Below are 21939 nucleotides of genomic sequence, written 5' to 3'. Positions count from 1 at the left end.
AGTTCCAAGTTTCGTTTTCCTTGAGTTAGCGTTAGAGGAAAATGAGGAAGTTGTGATATACGCTGACTTCTGGTATGATCCAGGTTATATGGTTATATGTATAACTGTGTAATGGCAGGCGAGTTCAGACACCTGCACGTTAAATTTTGTTTTAATTGTTATGTCAATCAATGTTTTGGCTCATTATTTTAACTGTCTGGCAGACCTGCTTGTGGAAATGAGGAAGTGAGCCTCTAGCAGCTGTGTGAAAAAAGAGGAACTTGTACTTTGTAAAATATAACTGTTTGTGTGGCAGAAGGTATACTGCGATATACACCAATGTGTGACGTGTCCGGTTGATAATTGATGTTTGATAAGGCCCGGGAGCCTGGTCCTCGATGAAGAGGATTTGAAAGGGGGGCTTTCAAGGTACTGGTGCAGAGTTATAAAAAGTGGGTGAAAGAGCCCTGACTGTTACCTGGTACGGTTTCCGCTAAGCAGTGAGTGGAACGTTTGTACACTGGCTCATTTGTTTGCTTGGTGGATGGCGAAGTATTTTAAGAATACATTAGGAAAGTCCTTAACCTTGGGCCTTAATCAAAGTTAGAGTTTTGGATGGACCGTCCTCATGAGGTGTATGTAGTGTGAACAGATTTTGCTAGTACTCAAGGTATCAAAAACAGCTGGCGTATAGTGAGGGTGAGTGTAATTTCTTACCACCCACGTGACACTGATTTGGCATGTGCCCTAGTTCTTCCTGGATGAACCTGTGGAGTTATTGTTTTAATGTAAAATTTACGCAGTTTCTGATGTAGAACACCGTAGAAATGTTGAATTTCAAGAAAGATGAAGTGTTAGTTTTCTATTTTAAAAATCTGTGAATGAGGTCAAATTAGACCAGCAAGATGAAGTTTGTAAGTGAAAGAAGGTGAAACGCATGTTCAAAAAGAAAATGGAGAATTCTCCCAAGGGGGGAGATTAGATGAGAATTGATTGAAGGTACAGGATGTGATATGGAATGTCAAGGGAAGTGAAAGTATTGAGATGATTTGAAGAAATGTAATTCTGAATCTAGTAACTACACTATGTGTATTTTACCTGTCTGTGAAAATGGCTTCTCCAGGCCCATTATTAGAAGCAACGCCCTCCACCCTATAAGCTGTCCCCATAGGGTGGACTTGTGTACTGTCTGTGGAGCACTGTGGCCACGTAAGCCCACCCCATTATTTCCTGTCCTGAATGTAGATTTCTTTGTCACTCTGTGTTTTGCCCAGCCCTGGGGTGGGGTATGGTATGGGGATATTATGTCAGGGTCTGACAGGAGATAGGGATACGCTGGAGGCTCGGCCCTGACCACCATTAGGTCTACCGTCGAGATGAGGAAGAGCACAGGGTCCCTAGTCACAGGGCCAGCCCAGGGGTCCCAATATAATCCATATTCCCAGTGACAGATTGAATACCTCCTGAATGTAGATGGCAGAACCCATGTCCCTCCCTCCCAGGCCTCTTCAGACGCCATTTTTGGCCAACACCTACTTCCTCTTTAAGTGGCCATTTCATCCCAGTCACTACATCATTCCTCATTTGATGCCATTTTAGTCTGGCAGACACCCAGTTCCCTATTTTTGTTTTCAGCCGCCATCTTAGGACCCAAAGCCACTACTCTGTTTATTGCTGATGCAGCAGAGGCTGCAGAGGAAGGACCTGAATTCCACACTACGTTTTTGGTCATATATGCAGTTGTGCTGCGGAATATATGTTGGCACTATAGAAATAAAACTTATTTTTATTATATAACTTATTATTATTCCCACTAATGAACCTTAAGAAAGGACATTGCTGATAGTCCTGTTTTAACTTTTTCCATTCACTTTTGCATATTTGTTTTGCTGTACCTACTATACAATATATTAGACCACAGACTGCTCACTATTAGTCCTGGTGGATAGTGAATATTTTTCTGCCTATGGCAGTTACTTAGCCTAGTTTTGAGATATTCTCGCTTATATGTTATCCTGCCTGGTATCTTGCACAAGAGATCCCTGTTATAGAGAGTGGAGGATCTTGTGGTCCTAAGGGAATTTTAATCATCAGGAGTTGGCATATATTAGGTTTTTTTTGGCAGCACCCAGTAATCCTTTGTGTCTTAGTTTGCAGGGTCTGACAGGAGATAGGGATACGCTGGAGGCTCGGCCCTGACCACCATTAGGTCTACCGTCGGGATGAAGAGAGAGCAGGGTCCCCAGTTACATGGTCAGCACAGGAGAGGTAGAGTAGGCACGCTCCACTGCTATTTCTAGTTGTGTGTATATGTAGTCGGGAAAGGGGGGAAGGTGCTGCTTGCTAGTTACCAAACACTCTTGTACTCTTTTTCCCTCCTACCCAGGGGGGGTGTTTAGTTTTTAGAATTTCAGCGTTCCCCTGACCCCAATTTCCCATTGCTCTTTCTTACAAACCTGGGTATAGTCCTTTCTATCAGGTCTCCAAGAGCCCATATGCAAACAACTAAAGCTGGTAACTCCTGATTGCAGAGTGAAGGACCAAGACGTATGGAGATGAATCTAGCAGCTTACAAGATCACCCCACATACAGATGTGCTGCATTCACAGCCACCTGAAGAGTATCATCACGTCATCTCCAGCCCAGACGTCATCATGCCTGTTTGCCATGGAGGAAGACAGTGGCCCTTTGAATACTACTCAGCCGGATTGAGCACCTACCTAAAGCACCAGTTGAAGATCAATGCTTGTATGACATCACTTCTCACTGACAAAGTCACCATCTCCCGGTGTGCGGTCCTTAATCCTGCTACACTTCTCCCTCTTCCAAGGAGGGAGTGTCGAGTGTCCCACCTCTGACATCTTGGTGGAAGAGGTAGTCGACTCTGGCATAGCTGAGGCAGGAACCTCTGGATTCGATACAGTGACGGATACACCTTTGGACCCTGACTTAGCCCCTTTGCGGATGGATCAAGATGTGCATCAAGCAGACTGTTCCATACGGGTATGGTGGTGGTAGCAGAAGACGCTGTGCTGATAGAGCAGTCGCTATCCGCATCCCTGTCTGCAAAAGAAGCAGAGGTATGTGCTCTCACTGAAGCCTGCAAGATGGCAGACAACATTTACTCTGTATGGAAGACAAGAGACTTTATCACCGCCACTGGAACTGTACGCCACCATGAGGCCATGGAAGAACTGATGGAAGCTTTGTTATTGCCAGAAAGAGTCGCGGTGAGCAGGGTTGAGGCCTACATTGGAGGAGTCAAGGGAAGCAGTAAGAAGTGCCCTCACTGACAGAACATCCAAAGAAGCCCCAAGACCACTTACCACAGAAACAGTCAGTCAATCTGTGCCTTTTGAATGACCCCAATGTGAAGCAGCAAGGAAAGATGGAAAGTTTTGAGAAAACATTGTCCTGACCCTACAAGAGCAAGTCAGATGAAGAAGAGGACTGAGATAGGGTGCAGCTGTGGGCTCCCGGAGACCATGGGAAGTGGCTAGTGAACTGCTTTTACTGCCAGCCAAAGACATATGGCAGGCCTTGGACACAGAACTGACCCTACACACCCCATACCAGCCACAGAATAGAGGGAGGGTTGGGAGCTTGAGGCAGTGTAGAAAGCAAAGGCATGAGAGTTTTCCCCTTGCATTGTTCAGTGTCAGACAAACCCCAGCAGGGACCACTAAGTTGAGACCCTATGAAATCTTGTTTAGAAGTACCCCCAGATACTTTAACTAAACTTGTCGTTTAACTAAACATTTGCCTAATATACGTTCTTGAGTTTTCTCCTCTAGATCCAACCAGATCTAGATCTCTCTCTCTTTTTCTCTCTTATCCTCTTTTTTCTTTTTCTCTCTCTCTTCTCAATATTTCTCTCTCTTCCCCTCTTCTCATTCTCTCTCTCTCTTCCTCTCTTCTCAAACTCTCTCTTCCTCTCTTCTCTTTCTCGCTCGCTTTCACCTTCTGACAAAGATCCATGCATCCCACTACAAAAGAAGTCGGACCTGAGACCAGGAGATGGCTGTCTTCCCTCTTCTACCCGATAGTTTGTGGCAAGAAGAGAATATCCAAACCGGTGGACCAGAAGATGGCTGTGCGTCCCACCTTTGATAATGTCCCACCATTACCGCCTGAGGACTGAGGAATATTAGACTCTGAGTGAAACCAGCCCTGATAAATATGAGCTGATTAGAGGACTACCTCCACTTTCCCCCTTCCTGAATAACGTGTGCCAGTGTGGAATATAGCCATGAGGACAGTCAAGAGGATACGGTCAGGATCTGACTTCCTATGCATAGTCTGTTGGGTGGGGAGATTCATCCACAAGGGATGGGTTATCTCGTATGTGAGTGAGGTAACCATCGGCATTACGACAGATCAATAGACTCGGAAAAAAGTAGGGAAAGACTTTTGGCTATCTCCAAAGGGGGGAATGTTATGGAGAAGATTATGAACTATTATGAGTATTAAGAGTTATATGAAGATATCCAAAAACCAGGATTTAAGATAGTGTTTGAACTGTGTACCACACCTATATCTCCATTCAGACATCATAAGACTCACCAGACAGTCTGGACTTTCATGTGACAAGTGAATCATGCTGACATAGCTGAATATAAATGGGGAAATACATTGTACATTACAGTGTATTGTATATCACAGAATAAGCTATGTTACGGTATTACCCAATAGGAGACGTGTTACGTATTATTGGCTCCTAGCCAACTTATTCCTTTAAGTTTGTGTCAACTTCCGTAATTAAACCAGTCATATTTTCTATGCAAATCAGTGTCATTTCTCTGGTCTGTATGGAAGAATAGTATGCTTGCTACTAACAAATGACTCATGATCTGGATGCAGACGGGGTTAAGGTAGATGCATAATTACATTGCATCACTGTAAATTTATGGCACCCTTAACATGTGCACAGGACGCACATATTCCCATTCACATAAAGGCAAAAAACAAAGATGTGATAAAGCACTAGACACTGAAAGGACACTATGTTTTGTATAAAGCCTGCTAAATGCAGCATGATAGGATTGTTCATTGAAGTATATTTTTTTCCATTTTGTTACATTTAGGGTTACCTGTTATTCTGCAGGCAATGTCTGTTCAGAATATAAAGGAGGACTTGACCATCCCTCAGAATAGTAGATAGCGTCGAATCCTCAGCAGAAAAGATGGCGTCTGGTATTTTATCAGGCCACAGTCCCATAGATAACAAACAACCACCATGTGCAGGTTCGAGAACACACGCCTGACCTTGAATAATATCTTGCACTTGCTGAAACAAAAAATCAACATATTGATTAAATTAAAAAAACAGACAAACTAATCTATGATACAATGGGTTTTAAATATTTATAAATAAAGCTGAAACTATTCTGTTGGAAGTGATAAGCAACACAAAAGGCTAATAAACTGACATTACACAGGAAAGGTTCTTGTTTGCACGACTGAAAGGGAGATGAGTTTCTAAAAGATTACACAGAATTGTAATACATGCCTTAGATCAGACCTGGGCAAAGGGTGGCCCGCGGGCCACATGCGGCCCGCCTACTGTCCATGACCGGCCCGCCCATTAGATCAGGGTTGGAGACGTGGTGCCGCTTCTCCTGCCAGGCGGGAACTTTTCAAATGACACACGCGCGTGCCACACTGACATCAGGGCGCGCATGTGTCACAGAGAAAGGTGCCAGGCTGGTAACAGAGGAAGACATCACAGACATGTGATATCCTTTAGTGGAAGTAAATGGAGCAAGCTCAGACGTTGAGACTGGTATATATGTGGAGTTACAATCTGTGATACACAGCTAACACCCCCCTACAACTTCCTAGATTGAAGAGAATGACAGTTTAAACCCTTAGATGCTGCAGTCTACAGTGACTCCAGCATCTAAATGTTTAAAGAAAGTGGGCAGCTTCCTTGGTGACCCCATTTGACATTACCAATATGTATTATGTTTTCTAGTTTACCATGAAGACCTAAAAGAAACCTTTTAGTTACATATGTTTATCTTAAAGCAAAAATTGCAGGCTGCATTCAAGCTCCGTTTCTTAGAAGGCCCAATCTAACCTTTCCTAGGATGCAATGGGTTAGTAAGAGGTACTCTTTTCATAGAGATATCGAAATGTTTTAGTTTAAAGAGCATCTGTCACCTGTGCGCAGCTGCCCCTTTCGTCTCTAAAAAACAAAGAAAAATGGGCAACACCACATTATTCTTCTAAATAGATATTGGGGAGAAATAAAAAAGTCATCAGTCCCTAATGCTAGTCAAAAAAAATCCCGACTTTCTACCTAAAGTTATGTCTGAATTTCCCCTTGTTCAATACTGTGTATACTGTGTCAAGAAGACAGAGATGGCGATAAACTGTCCCTGCCTTCTCTATAGGGAGCTTGGGTGTATCTAACAACTGGCTCCAGTCTCCTGTGAAGTTGCTCTACTATAAAGTGACATTTTACAACGTTATTAAAAATAGTAGACCCCGGCCACTCGGGTGTTTTAAAGTCTATGGATGGTCCGGAAGTATTTTAAGACTAAGCTTCATGTTATGAAAACCAGCAGAGCAAGCTTTAATTAGACACAAATCCAAACAGAAATCAGAGACCATAAAAGGTTTTTTCAAAGATAGCAAATCCTACATTTAAAAAAACCCCCAAAAAAACTCCATAGAAAAATATAAAAAAAAAAAATCTTTATTTGAACACTCGATAATAAAAATCCAAATACATAAAAAAACAGTATACAGCACAGATAAAAGCATAACAAAAATTCCTAGGTAATAAATCACAAAATGTATCCTATAAATAATTCATATTGTATGTAATAAATAAATAACACTAGCATAATACTAAAGGTAGCTGTACAATTAATATATTATATCTGTCCACAGGAGAGAGAAATGCACCCCAAGTACTGAAAAATAATTGACCGGAGAGAATTAATTTAACAAAATGTATGTAAAATAGTAGGTGTCAATAACACTGCATGCCATTCCAAGTGGAATATACCGTATTTTTCGGACCATAAGATGGACTTTTTTCCCCCCAAATGTTGGGGGAAAGTGGGGGGTGCGTCTTATGGTCTTAATGTGGCTGTGGGGAATGTGGGTGCTGCGGTGGAGCGGGTCATCGGGGGCACGAGCAGGCTGTAGCAGCCTGCCGTGACAACGTGGACCCGCTCATTTAATATGCACGGCCATCCTCCCTCCCATCATCTCTCAGCGCTGAAGCCGGCACTGACAGGTGGGCGGGGTGATGGGCGAGGGATAAACAGCCGGCCCACATGATCACCGATGCAACTGCAGCCTGGAGTGATCATGTGCGGCTGTATTCACTGCCCCCCGATCATCATCAGTGCGGGGGGCAGTGAATCAGTACACATTACTCACCGTTCCCCTGCAGCACCGCGATCTCCTCCTATCTCCTCCGGTCAGCTGACTTGCATGGAGACTAGCGGGGCGCACAGCGATAACGTCATCGCTGTGCGCACGTGTACAAACGCAGCCGCTGGCACAGACAGGAGGAGATCGTGATGCTGCAGGGGAACGGGGACGGCTCCACTCAACGGCGCTGCCGCTGACACAGACGGTAAGAGGAGCGGTGCTGCAGGGAGTGAGGTGAGGTGAGTATGAACGTTTATTTTTTTTTTTTATGTGCCACAGGATGCGGCCATACACCAGGATGATGGGAGTATATGAGCAGGCTGGGGAGTATATGAGCAGGCTGGGGAGTATATGAGCAGGCTGGGGAGTATATGAGCAGGCTGGGGAGTATATGAGCAGGCTGGGGAGTATATGAGCAGGCTGGGGAGTATATGAGCAGGCTGGGGAGTACATGAGCAGGCTGGGGAGTACATGAGCAGGCTGGGGAGTACATGAGCAGGCTGGGGAGTACATGAGCAGACTGGGGAGTATATGAGCAGGCTGGGGAGTATATGAGCAGGCTGGGGAGTATATGAGCAGGCTGGGGAGTATATGAGCAGGACATTACCCCATAACAGTGTCAGCAGCAGATCCTCGCCCCATAACAGTGTGTCATGACCACATTTTTTGCTTAAAATTTTATTTTCCTCCTCTAAAACCAGGGTGCGTCTTATGGTCCGGTACGTCTTATAGTCCGAAAAATACGGTAGAATAAACGTGTTGGAAGCCCCACAGCCATTTAAAACATGGGAGACATAGTTTACAGACAACCAACAGTCACTATTGCAGAGATTATGTAGTAGGCATAAAAATCAAAAGAAATCATTACCAAGGGTACTCCCTGACGCATGTTTCACCATCAGGTTTCCTCAGAAGGGGTGTGTAGATAGGGTGCAGGGGGTTGACCTCTTATACGGAGATCAGCCGATTAGCTCTCTGCGTTGACGCACAAGGCCGGATATAGCTCTAACATCATGCAAGTGTTATTTATTACATACAGTAGTAACTATTTATAGTATAAATTTAGTATATTTACTACAGAGTGTTTTTGTTCTGTTTTTATCTCATCTCTATACTGTTTGTATGTATGTTAATTTTATTATTGAGTGTTCAAAGAAAGGTATATATATATGTATATATATTATATTATATACACCTTTATTTGAACACTCAATAATAAAATGTGTGTGTGTGTGAGATATATATATATATATACATATATATATATATATATTATGAATATATATATAGACCGATAGATATAATTCATGGAGTTTTTTTATTTAGACACAGTTACAAAGAATATTTGGTTGCAGGGGAACTTGCAGTTCTGCAATGTAACTTGGAAAAAGTAAAATTATTTAGTAAATGTAAACTGTAAAACTGTGTTTAATGTTCATAGTAAATTCTGCTTCAATTGTAAAGTCTGTGTTGTACTTTAATCTAACACAATAGTACAGTCGAAAGAAATAACCCAAATGTGCACCAAATTTCCCATTCTCTAAAAGAACTTACCTGTTGGATCACAGTTGTGGGCTGTGAGTGGACAAACACTTCACTACAAGCCTTTAGGAATGCACGTTCTAGGTTAACTCCTCTTTGTAGCTGCTGGGATATCAGAACACCAGCATGAAGCAAATAAGAAATAGAACTACATGGAGAACCTAAAAATAAGGTAAAAAAACGTGTTCACACATATAACATAAAACTGCACACATATTTGAGTAGCAACTTGAGGAATACTCTGATGCCTAGTAAAAGTGTTCCTCTGAGTATTTCATTTTTATGTAATTTTTTTCAAAAATTGTCACAGTTCCAGACAAATGGGCCTTTTTCTGGCCATTATCAAGGAAGTGTGGCTCACAGGGTGATTATGCAGAGCAGCTTAAAAACATGCCCCCACAGAATACTGTGAGCACCACCCCTTTGTTAAAGATCTTATAATGGTTTTAAACCATAGAATAAAGTAAAAAAATAACTGACCCCTTTTGACCCAGGGACAGATCTTCTTTGAAAAGGGGTTTTCAGAGACGAACAGTGAATTTCATACTAAAGCCCCAATTCACCAAAGCTGGCGTTGTTCACACTGGTGTTGATTAGAATGCTGGAATCTGTTGCTCCCGATTCATCTAGAATCTAGAGGTGCATGACTCTTAAGGTCCAGTCACACTAAGCAACTTACCAGCGATCCCAACAACGATAGGGATCGCTGGTACGTTGCTAGGAGGTTGCTGGTGAGATGTCACACTGCGACGCTCCAGCGATCCCACCAGCAACCTGACCTGGCAGGGATCGCTGGAGCGTCGCTACACGAGTTGCTGGTGAGCTCACCAGCAACCAGTGACCAGCCCCCAGCGCCGCGTGGAAGATGCTGCGCTTGGTAACTAAGGTAAATATCGGGTAACCAACCCGATATTTACCTTGGTTACCAGCGCACGCAGCTACACGTGCAGAGAGCAGGGAGCAGCGCACACTGAGCGCTGGCTCCCTGCTCTCCTAGTTACAGCACACATCGGGTAATTAACCCGATGTGTCCTGCAGCTAAATGTGCACAGAGCAGGGAGCAGCGCACAATGCTTAGCGCTGGCTCCCTGCTCTCCTAGCTACAACACACATCGGGTTAATTAACCCGATGTGTCCTGCAGCTACATATGCACAGAGCAGGAGCCGGCACTGACAGTGAGAGCGGCGGAGGCTGGTAACAAAGGTAAATATCGGGTAACCAAGGACAGGGCTTCTTGGTTACCCGATGTTTACTGTGGTTACCAGCCTCCGCAGAAGCCGGCTCCTGCTGCCTGCACATTTAGTTGTTGCTGTCTCGCTGTCACACACAGCGATGTGCGCTTCACAGCGGGACAGCAACAACTAAAAAATGGCCCAGGACATTCAGCAACAACCAACGATCTCACAGCAGGGGCCAGGTTGTTGCTGGATGTCACACACAGCAACATCGCTAGCAACGTCACAAAAGTTGTTCGTTAGCAGCGATGTTGCTAGCGATGTTGCTTAGTGTGACGGGGCCTTTAGGCTATGTGCGCACTGGAAAATGGAATTTTCTCAAGAAAATTCCACAGGCACTGAAAGATTACCGCGCCCGCGGTAAAAAAACGCGGCAAACCGCACCCGAAAACCGCATGCGGTTTGCCGCGGTTTTACCGCGGTATTGCCGCGTTCGGGTTGGTACATGTGCTTTCTTGCATTCAATGCAATAAAGCACATTGAAAAGAAAAAAAAACAAGAAAAAAATCATTTCCTTCTGAGATAGATAGTAGATAGTTAAAGAGACAGATAGAAGAATAGATCTGATAGAGGGATAGATAGATAGAGAGATAGATAGAGGACAGATCGCTGCATTTCTCACGGTCGGTAGTGAGTTCACATTACCGGCCGTGGGAAATGACCGGTAATTACCTCTACTGTCTGGCTGCGAGGCTGCATTCATTCAGCGCTGTGTGTCAGTCGCGGCTGGATGTAAGCAGCGCAGGACCTGTGGATTACGCCGGAGCTGTGGATTACGTCGGAGCTTTGTTTCGGGAGGGGTTAATAAAAAGGTGAACGAGGCTTATTTGTGTTTTATTTAAAATAAAGGATTTTTCGGTGTGTGTGTTTTTTCTTTTTTTCCACTTTACTTACGGGTTGATCATGTCAGCTGTCACATAGACGCTGCCAAGATCAAGCCTGGAGTTAATGGCGGTGATCCGCCTCCATTAACTCCTTGTATTACCCTGACTGCCACTGCATCACGGCAGCAGGAAGAGCCGGGGACACTCCGGTACTGCCGCATAATGCATTTGACAGTCCCGGGGCAGCTGCGGCTGATATTCTCGGCTGCGGGAGGTGGGAGGGAGGCGGGGGACATTAATCCTGCCCCTCTCCCTCCCCAGCCTGAGAATACCGGGCCGCCGCTGTGTGCTTACCTCGGCTGGACGGTAAATATACAGCGGAGCCTACGTGTTTTGTTTTCTATATTTCCGTTTGATTTCTATGTGTGTTCTATATGTCTGTGTTCTATGTCTGTGATGTCTGTCTGTGTCTGTGATGTGTGTGTGTTTACTCTCTACTCAGCTTGCTCTTCCTGTCATAATGACATCACTTCCCTGCAAAACCGCAGGCAAGCGATGTACATTACCGCAGGTAAACCGCGAAATACCGCAGGGAATAATGCAGGAAAACGCAGTGAACCGCATACAATTTGCTATTATTTGCTATTGTTATTCCCTGCGGGATTTCACGATTACATGGCAGTCAATGGAGTGAAATCCCGCAGCGATGTGCGGAAAAGAATTGGCATGCAATTGTTTTTGCTGCAGGAATCCCGCAGCAAAACATGCAGCTGTCAAATTCCGCCTAGTGCGCACAGGATTTTTTTTCCCCCCATAGGTTTTGCTGGTGATTCACTGCAGAGATGTTATGAACATTTTCTGCAGCGAAACTTGCAGAAAATCCGCGGCAAAATCCGGTAAGTGCGCACAGTGCCTTAATGAATTAGGAGCGCCAGATAACTGGTGTGAGCCTTTGTGCTCCTCACCACAATTCTTACCCCCAATCCTTGCTGAAGTAAAATTTGTTAGATAATGAATGCTGCCGCTCATCATGAGTTTGAGGGGTGGTAGCGGACACCCCATTATCCTGCTCCAGCTCTGCCCATTTTGTCACAGCTGGGCAAAAATGGAGTGAGAACAGCAAAATGTGCTAAATTTTAGTGCAGCTTTGAATTAAACATTTTGTGACTTATTTTTTGGGGAGACAGTTCTTTGAATATGTCCAAGGGATTAATTGCCCTGGGGATTCTCAAACGAGTCATCGGGAGAATGGTGCTGTGGTCATTCTTTCAGTTGCTGTCACCACCTTGACATGGGGAGTCATCAAAGAGATCAATTTCAGGAACTTAACTAGTCTCTGTTGTACTGCACATGCGGCAATTGCAATTTCTGACTGTGAATTGCAATTTCTGATTTCTCAGTATGCACTCTTGTGCTTTATATTCATTTCATTGCAAAATCACATTGTGCTCCCTAGAAGGTTCTATAGAGAAGTAACAAGCAATCAAGAGAGCACACTGTCAGTGTGCACTGCAAAGGAGAGAACACGCCAAGCAGGAATAGTAGAGGCAAACCAAACCTCTGAAATAAATGTCACAATTTTAAACGGGACATCATCAGTGACGCCAATTTTGGGGGTTAGACTAGTTTCTCCTCTCCTTGCTTTGCGAGTTCTCTCTTTTTCAAGGTGTACTGACATTGTGCTCTCTTGCAGACTCACTACTTCTCTTTAGGCCTCTTTCACTCGTCAGTATTTTGCATCAGTGTTTCATCAGTATTTGGATGCCAAAACCACAATTGTCTCCAAAACACAGAACAGGTGTTATTCTTTAACTTATAGTTCTTCTCTGTAAGTTCCACTCCTGATTTTGGCATCCAAATACTGATGAAACACTGATGCAAAATACAGAAGTGTGAAAGAGGCCTTAGATCTGGCAAGAGAATGCAATGTTAATGTGCTTTGAATGGATTGTAGCCCAATGACTACATACTGATTCAAATCGGAATTGACAACTAGCATACCCTTAGTAGAGCAGAGATTTACCCAGCACCTGAATGAAGATGGGGAAGTGACTGCATGGACAGCCCCATGATGACTCATTTGAGAATCTTCTGTGCATGCTGGGATACTCAAATGAAGAATTATTGGGGGGAGGGGGGGGGGGGGAAGAAAAAAAAAAGATTTTGGGTACTCCCTGTAAAAACGCTTTCTTGGAGCCTACATTGGGGGGCACAGGAAACCATAGGTGGCTAACAAGGCAATAAAGTTAGTTCACCAACTGGAGCCAAGTTGATCAGTTTTAATGTTTAAGCAGTAAGAGAAGCAACCTAAAAATACAGACTGGCACAAAAGAGGCATATAAAAAGGGCAGGTGCTGTGTCACCAAATGAAAGCTTGAGAAATATCTTACGGTGAGTACCTAAAATCTTCTCTTCTCTATTGCTTCATTTGGGGACACAGGAAACCTTAGGATGTTCCAAAGCAGTTCCCAAAGATGGTAAGAGAAGAACTACAAAAATGTAAAATCAGAGGCGAGAATCTCAAAACTTTTCTGTCCAGGCCCGAAATAGCCAGGAAAAAGTGTAAGGTGAAAACTCTGTAGAACCTGGAAGAGGAAGAACAGGTAAATAGAAACAGCCTAGAAATCTGCCAATAGAGCCCTTAAAAGGAATGGTGCAGGAGACCCCAGGAACAGGTGAAGTACGCAGCACTGACTGAGATGGTGCTTGATTCCTTGACAATATGTGTCCAGAAAAGAAGCGTGGAACCAGAATTGGTAGAGCAATATGAAGATTCTCCAGATCACAAACAAGGAATCTGAGCATGTGAGGAATCTGTCCTAGACAGATAGAGGTCCTAAGATACCCACAGCCCAGTTAGAAAGAGATTGGCGAGGAAGGGGTAGAGCGGAGGGAGAGAAGACTTTCTTTGTAGGCTGTAAGGTGAAGTGAAGACCAGATGAAAGTCAGGAGACCGGGCCGACAAGAGAGGGCTGCCAGCTCAGAGAGTCGTCCATTGAAGCGATAGTCGCTGGAAAGAACTTTCCGAGAAACAAGGAAGTATTACTACAATGGATACAAAGGGAGAGCGCTGAAGAGCGTTCAACATTCAAAGGAGTCCCAGAGATCCATGAGAGGATGCTAGAGCTTTACCAAGCATGCGCATCTCACAGGAAAAATCAAAACGTAGAAGGGGAAACTAATTTCCTTGAAAGGAAGGTAGCAACTTGACCTTAGGGAGCTGAGGAACCAATAAGACACAAGGTCCAACAACAAGAAGTTCAGGAGGGAAGGAAGATTAAAGAAGAGATCAGAGGGGTTTTTCTCTCTTAGATCACGATCAAAGGAACAGTAGATTGAGTGCTGTTGGCCAAGAACCAGGCCGTTTAGCTTAAAAAGTAAAATTATGATGGAAGAAGAAGTATGGATGTGGGGAACAGATATTGGAGTGTCTGCTAAGAATTTGCGAGAAAGTAGACAACCTCCATGAGATGATAGATTACCTCCGTAGGCCCGAAACCTTAGGTAATTTTGGGAATAATATATGACAGGAGAGTATCCTGGAAGTTATCGAATCGACGTTGTGTGAGTTCAGCCTAAAACAACTATGGACGAGAACTGTCTGATGAGATAAACCATCTCCTGTCAAAGTATATGTAGAAGGCTGATTGAAGAGAATCCTGCCATTGAGGGGAGGCAAATCAACGGCTGAGATTCAGATGTAGAAGGAAGACAAGGCCTACCAGCGCTCCTGAACTGGAATAAAGTTCCCCAACTGAAAGAAGAAAAAAAAAAAGACTTCCGCCATCTGAATTTCTGATGATCTGGAAGGGACTATAGTGAAGAACGAGTGTAGAACACCACCAGGCCTAAGAGGCTGTGGATGAGACTGATAAACAAGAGATTAGCTTGGCCGAGAGAAACATGAAATGGAAGGTCAGAAAGATTTGAGTTTCAAGAAAAAGAGTTGAGAACTTATTGACAGGGAGAGGAACTCTGCTCATGTGGGTTTAAACCACGTGCCTCAGCCAAGTAGACACCAGGTCAGGATAAGAGACTGCTTTGAACTGCTGAAGGTTGAATTAGAGTGATAAGTGTGGTCCGAGAAATATGTAAAAATCTTGCTGCATGCTTAAGCTGGTGTCACACATAACGACGACGACAACGACGTCGCTGCTACGTCACCATTTTCGGTGACGTTGCAGCGACGTCCCGTCGCTGTCGCTGTGTGTGACATCCAGCAACGACCTGGCCCCTGCTGTGAGGTCGCCGGTCGTTGCTGAATGTCCAGCTTCATTTTTTGGTCGTCACTCTCCCGCTGTGACACACACATCGCTGTGTGTGACAGCGAGAGAGCGACGAAATGAAGCGATCAGGAGCCGGCACTGGCAGCTGCGGTAAGCTGTAACCAGCGTAAACATCGGGTAACCAAGGGAAGACCTTTCCCTGGTTACCCGATGTTTACGCTGGTTACCAGCCTCCGCTCTTGCTGCCAGTGCCGGCTCCTGCTCTGTGCACATGTGGCTGCAGTATGCATCGGGTAATTAACCCGATGTATACTGTAGCAAGGAGAGCAAGGAGCCAGCGCTAAGCAATGTGCGCGGCTCCCTGCTCTCTGCACTGTGACATGTAGCTGCAGCTCTCCTGTACCTAGGAGAGCAAGGAGCCAGCGCTAAGCGCGGCTCCCTGCTCTCTGCACATGTAGCACAGCGACGTTATGATCGCTGCTTCTGCTGTGTTTGACAGCTAAGCAGCGATCATAACAGCGACTTACAAGGTCGCTGTTACGTCACCGAAAATGGTGACGTAACAGCGACGTCGTTGTCGCTGTCGCTTAGTGTGACACCAGCTTTAGAGAAGAGCCTTGAAACATAAAAAAATGGAAGGAAGGCTACGATCCCTCTGGAGCATGGAATGGCTACACCACTGATGTGATCCCAGTTTGGACACTGAAGAAGAGGCCAAGCAGAATGGTAACACCATGAACTGACAGAGAAGCATAACAAATCTCACTAGGCGGAGGAAAAGCCATAGATTTAAGGGGCTCAACCTGGAAACAGGGCTTTCCATCTGGAGAGCAAGGAGGGATGCATCAGTACATAAGCCAGAGACTGAGGGTGGGATGAGAGGATCTGTCCTACCACTGGACAAGAAGAGATACAAATGAAAACCCCACGTGGCAGAAATAAAGCCACACTAACATGGGAAAGAAACCTACAAACTTCCTGAAGGGTTGTTGATGGTGGGATCTGAACCCAGAACCCAAGTGCTATGAAGCAACAGTGCGAAGCCGAGAGCAATCGTGGTGCTGGAGCTATGAGGGGAAAAAAAAAAAGCCTGAAGGCAAAGAAAGACGACACTTATGAAGACTCTCTAGGATGACGAATGGTCAAACCTATAGAAACAAGTGCTGATAACTTGCGGCTTCAAGGGTAGCTCTTGTCCATACCGGATCAGATGGGCAAAAGACTAAAAGAGGAAGGGAGCAAGAATCTTAGCTTGTCTAACTGCATACAGTACCTTGACATGAGCCACAATGTGAATGATTAAAAGGGGTGGTTCACCCATTTTTTTTTCTATATCATTGCAACTTACAATTTTAGGTGCCTTCTTCATTGGCCTGTATTTGCAGTACTGGCACTGAGCGACGCTATCCAGCACGCTCAGTGGCGGTCACATAACCCCCTGGTGCTGTGGCCACTAGTATCCTCTGACGTCAAGTTTCGGGCTCTCAGACTTGACGTTACATCAGGGGATGCTGGCGCCACTCACACTCATTGACTGGGCTGTGGGCTATGATTACCGCACATCACAACCCAGCATTGAGGGGAGGATCCGGAGGGCGCCAGTGTGGAGCAGTGAAGAGCGCTTAGCAGATTTGTGAGGTACGGGGTGCCAGTGTGGAGTACAGGGAAGGTTTCTTCAGCTGAAACCCCCCTGTCACGCAAGTATGTGATCGCATGATCCAGCCACCCGCTTTGCTCAGCTGTCAGGAGAGCGTACGGTGTTGGGCAGTGTGATCATGTACTCCCACCAGCACTACAGGTGACCAGATGCTGCATGGAACCAACTTCCTCCACTCTGTGACTTATTGTGCAGGTGACAGAGTGGAGATAGTTGGTCCCATGCAGCACAAATCACAGTGTACAGTAACTTGGTGATATGCAGCACAAGTCACAGAGTGGAGCAAGTTAGTGACATGTAGCACACTATGTGTCAGAGCAGAGCATGTCACCAACTTGCTCTGCTCTGTCACCTGTTGGGCTCCATGTCACCAAGTTACTGCACACTGTGACTTATGCTGCATGGGACCAACTGTCTCCACTCTGTCACCTGCACAACAAGTCACAGAGTAGAGCAAGTTGGTGACATGCAGCACAGCATGTAAAGGAGCACCTCTCTTCCTGCTCTCTCTTCTCTCTCTTTTCCCTCTCTCTCTCTCTCCTGGCATGATCAGCACAGAAATCTCTCTATCAATCGTGGAGGGGTGAGAGGGAGTAATAAACATGGAGTACCTAAGTGTGTGTATTTATTTCTAATAAATTGTTTTTTCTCTGTGTGGTGTCTTTTTTTAACCCTTTATTGGAGATTCTTAATGGCCGGGTCAAACTTGGCCTGACATTAAGAATCTCGGGCTTTATACCAGCTGGTAAAACAAAGCTGGTATTAACCCCCTTATTACCCAGAGTGCCACCTGGAACCAGGGCCACTGGAAGAGTTGGATACAGCGCCAGAAGATGGCACTTCTATGAAAGCACCATTTTCAGGGGCGGCTGTGGACTGCAATTTACAGCGGGGGTGGGGTGGGGGGGGCAAGAAAGCTTGGGCCATCCAATCCACAGCGCGCATTGCAGCAGGCTTCTTTTCCGGGTGTTCAATCGCCGGCTTCAGACGCGCACTGCGCGTCTGAAACTGACAAGGAGAACCCGGAAGAGAAGCCTGCCGCAATGCTCGCAGGATAGAATGAGCGACGGGAACGTCGCTCCATGGTATCACGCCCACAGGGGCGTGATACCACGGAAATATGCATATGTCAATAGGGCAAGGCGCCGCCCCCTGTGACCACATTCCCTGCTATTCACATACGAAATATGAAGGTAATAAAACGTTTTTTATTACTTTCATATTATACAATTTTACAGCACAGGGATGGGTAGGGAGGTGTAATTAGGGCACACATATGTCTGCTGATAGGTCAGAACGCATATTCTAGGTGACAGGTTCCCTTTAAGAAGAGATTGGGCAAAAGAACACAGACATTAGACAGAGGAAGATTGGAAAAAAAAGTGTTATGGACAGCCGAATCAAAGTTTGAGGTGTTCGGATCACACAGATAAACATTTGTGAGACGCAGTACAACTGAAAAGATGCTGGAAGAGTACCTGTCGCCATCTGTCAAGCATGGTGGAGGTAATGTGATGGTCTGGGGTTGCTTTGGTGCTGGTAAAGTGGGAGATTTGTACAAGGTGAAATAGATTTTGAATAAGGAAGGTTATCGCTATTTTGTAACGCCATGCCTGTAGACAGCGCTTGATTGGAGCCAATTTCATCCTACAACAGGACAATGACCAAAGCACACCTCAAAATTATGCATGAGCTATTTAGGGAAGAAGCAGGCAGCTGGTATTCTATCTGTAATGGAGTGGCCAGCCCAGTCACCAGATCTCAACCCTATTGAGCTGTTGTGGGAGCAGCTTGACCGTAGTGTACGCAAAAAGTGCCCATCAAGCCAATCCAATTTGAAGGAGGGGCTTCTGGAAGCATGGGTTGAAATATCTCCAGATTACCTCATCAAATAAACAGCTAGAATGCCAAAAGTCTGCAAACCACATGTTCACTCTGTCTATTCTCCTTTCACCTGGAGATTGCACCTAATCCAGGCCCTTCTTATAATAAGTTCAATTCCTTCCCTGGTATACTCAGAAAACCCCTAAAGCTCATTAATATTCCTTGCATAGCTTCTGTCTCCTTTAACTGTGCCCTTTGGAACCCACGATCAGCGTGTAAAAATCTCCTTCATCCATGACCTTTTCCTTTCCAATTCCCTTAACCTCCTGGCTCTTACTGAGACCTGGATTCAGCAGTCAGACACCACCTCTGCTGCTGCTCTCTCATATAGTGGCCTACAATTTTCTCACACCCCTAAAATGGACAACAGATCAGGTGGAGGTGTTGGTCTGCTGCTTTCCCCAAACTGCACTTTTATGGTAATCCCTCCTGTCCCCTCACTTACCTTCCCTTCTTTTGAGGTCCACACTGTCAGACTTTACAGACCCTTCTGAGAGTAGCAGTCGTGTATCGCCCTCCAGGCCCAACCAGTTGGTTCTTGGATCACTTCGCCACCTGCCTTCCACATTTTCGAGCTTGTGACCTCCCCACTATAGTTATGGGGGACTTTAACATCCCTATTGATGATCCCCTCTCCCCAGCTGCCACTCATCTTTTATCTCTAACCTCCTCTCTTGGCCTTTCACAACTAACTTTTCTATACATGAAGGCACGAATACGTTGGACCTGGTCTTCTCCAGTCTCTGCTCAGTGCATGATTTTACTAACTCCCCTCTCCCACTCTCTGACCACAACCTTCTTTCATTCTTGGTGAAGAACTATCAACTCACCCAGCACACCCCCACTTACCACTTGTATAGGAATATACACTGCCATTAACACCCAGAAATTTCTGAAGAAGTTGCAGTCATCATTGGCCCCAATATCCTCCCTCTCATGTCCTAACTCTGCTGTAAAACATTATAATGAAGCCCTGCAGAATGCCCTGGATGAAGCTGCACCTGCTACACACAGAGTAAGTCGGCACAGACGGCAGAAGCCCTGCCACGCTTGGCAAACACTTTTTTTCCAGCAGTGTTCCAGGTGCACTTAACATCTGTGAAGAAAATCCAATCTAGCCAAAGATTTCATCCATTATAAGTTTATAATCAAAACATACAATGCTGCCCTTCACCTCTCCAAACAAGCTAACTATCATAATCGACTGATACTTTCCACTCCCTCCTCGGACCAAGAGTTCTGGCCCCAACCACTAAACTTCAGCGCCGACGGTTTGCCCAATTATTTTAAAGAAAAAATTGACCATACAGGTCACGAAATTTCCTCACAGCCTCATAACACCACACATTGTCTGCCCTCTTACACTTCATATAGCTCACTTTCATTTTTTGATTTAGTCACAGAAGTGACTAAGCTCCTCGCATCTTCTTGCACCAGTGACCCTATTCCCTCACATCTCTTTAAATCTGTCACCCCAGCTGTCACCACTCACCTAACTAAAATATTCAATCTCTCTCTCTTTCCTCTTGTGTCTTTCCCTCCTCCTTCAAACATTCCAGCATACAGCCATTACTTAAAAAACCATCCCTGGACCAAAATTGTGCCGCTAAATACAGACCAGTCTCTAATCTCCCCTTTATCTTCAAACTCCTGGAACACTTGGTCCACTCCCGTCTAGTCAGTTATCTGTCAGATAACTCTCTCCTCGACCCTCAACAATCTCGTTTCCGCTCCTTGCACTCTACTGAAACTGCTCTTACTAAAGTCTCTAATGATCTACTAACGGTCACTATTCCCTGCTGGTTCTCCTGGATCTCTCTGCGGCATTTGATACTGTTGATCACCAGCTCCTCCTCATTATGCTCCGCTCTATCGTGCTCAAGGACACCGTTCTTTCTTGGTTTTTCTTCTCTCTCTCTGACCGCTCCTTCACTGTATCTTTTACTGGCTCCTCTCCCCCTTATGGTCTGGGTTCCCCAGGGTTCAGTGCTAGGCACCCTCCTTTTCTCACTATACACTGCCCCTATTGGACAAACGATCAGCAGATTTGGTTTTCAGTAGCATCTCTATGCGGATGACACCCAACTGTATACATCATCTCCTGACATCACCCCTGCATTATTATAAAACACTAGCAATTGTCTGTCCGCTGTCTCCAACATCATGTCCTCCCTCTATACAAAATTGAACCTGTCAAAAACTGAACTTCTCCTGATTCCTCCCTCCCCCAACCCAATATTACCATTTCTATTTGTGGTTCTATCATTATTCCCCAGCAGCACGTCCGCTGTCTTGGGGTTATATTTGACTCCAATCTCTCCTTCACTTCCCACATCTGATCACTCGCTCGTTCATGTCAATTCCACCTCAAAACATTTCTAGAATTCGACCTTTTCTCACAGTTGACTCTGCAGAAACTGTTACTGTCGCTCTTATTTAAAAAAAAAAAAAAAAAAAAGTGAGCCAGAGTACGAGTTGGTATATATGCAGCTTGTAAGCTCATGTTCACACTGGCCATAAGACAACGAAAAAGAAAGGACAAAAATAATATAGACTTCTACCCTGCTGTAAATGAATAAAAGCATAGTGCATATAAACAAACATAGAGTACTTAGTAAACACTTTTTTGACCAAAAAAAGCATAAAGACATCCCACCGCGACAAGGTGTACCCAGTTGGGACAGTACCTGCAATCTCTAATATTAAAACCTTATCATGGGTCAAAAATAGGCCTCAATGTGAATAAGGGCTGAGTGTGACTGGGTCCCAACTGGAAACAGCCATGGGATGCATAGAATGAAATTCCCAGCTCATTGAGAAGATGGCCAAACCCTATTTGTACTAGATAAAAGAAACTACATAAAAACAAAAAAGTGAGCAGGAGTATGAGTTGGTATACATGCAGCCTAGCCTGTAAGCTCATGTTCACACTGGCCATAAGACAAAGAAAAACAAAAGACAAAAATAATATGGAAGTATACCCTACTGTAAATGAATAAAAGCATAGTGCATATAAGTAATTGTCTTTGCTTTTTCTTATTAAGTCTCGCCTGGATTATTGTAATTGTTTACTAAATGGTCTCCCTGTTACTAAACTCTCCCCTCTCCAATCCATTCTGAATGCCGCAGCCAGGATCATTTTCCTCTCCAAACGCTTCACCAATGCCTCTGCTCTCTGCCAGTCATTGCACTGGTTGCCTAT

The 21939-nt window shown here is 44.9% G+C and overlaps 1 protein-coding gene across 2 annotated transcripts in view; it reads right to left on the bottom strand.

Annotated features, from left to right (window-relative positions):
* The window catches only part of MDN1 (midasin AAA ATPase 1), a 585757-nt gene that overhangs the window by 248241 nt on the left and 315577 nt on the right, over nucleotides 1-21939 (bottom strand). For both annotated transcript variants that reach the window (XM_075340129.1, XM_075340130.1), the window contains exons 47-48: nucleotides 8923-9071; nucleotides 5070-5266 (exon numbers count right to left, since the gene is read on the bottom strand). In XM_075340129.1, coding sequence (XP_075196244.1) covers nucleotides 5070-5266; nucleotides 8923-9071 — 346 coding nt within the window. The remainder of the gene's footprint in view (nucleotides 1-5069; nucleotides 5267-8922; nucleotides 9072-21939) is intronic.

The sequence above is a fragment of the Anomaloglossus baeobatrachus genome, chromosome 3 (assembly GCF_048569485.1).
Source record: "Anomaloglossus baeobatrachus isolate aAnoBae1 chromosome 3, aAnoBae1.hap1, whole genome shotgun sequence".
Taxonomy (NCBI): domain Eukaryota; kingdom Metazoa; phylum Chordata; class Amphibia; order Anura; family Aromobatidae; genus Anomaloglossus; species Anomaloglossus baeobatrachus.
The sequence above is the reverse complement of the archived record's forward strand: the minus strand, read 5'-3'. Positions and strand labels throughout refer to the sequence as shown.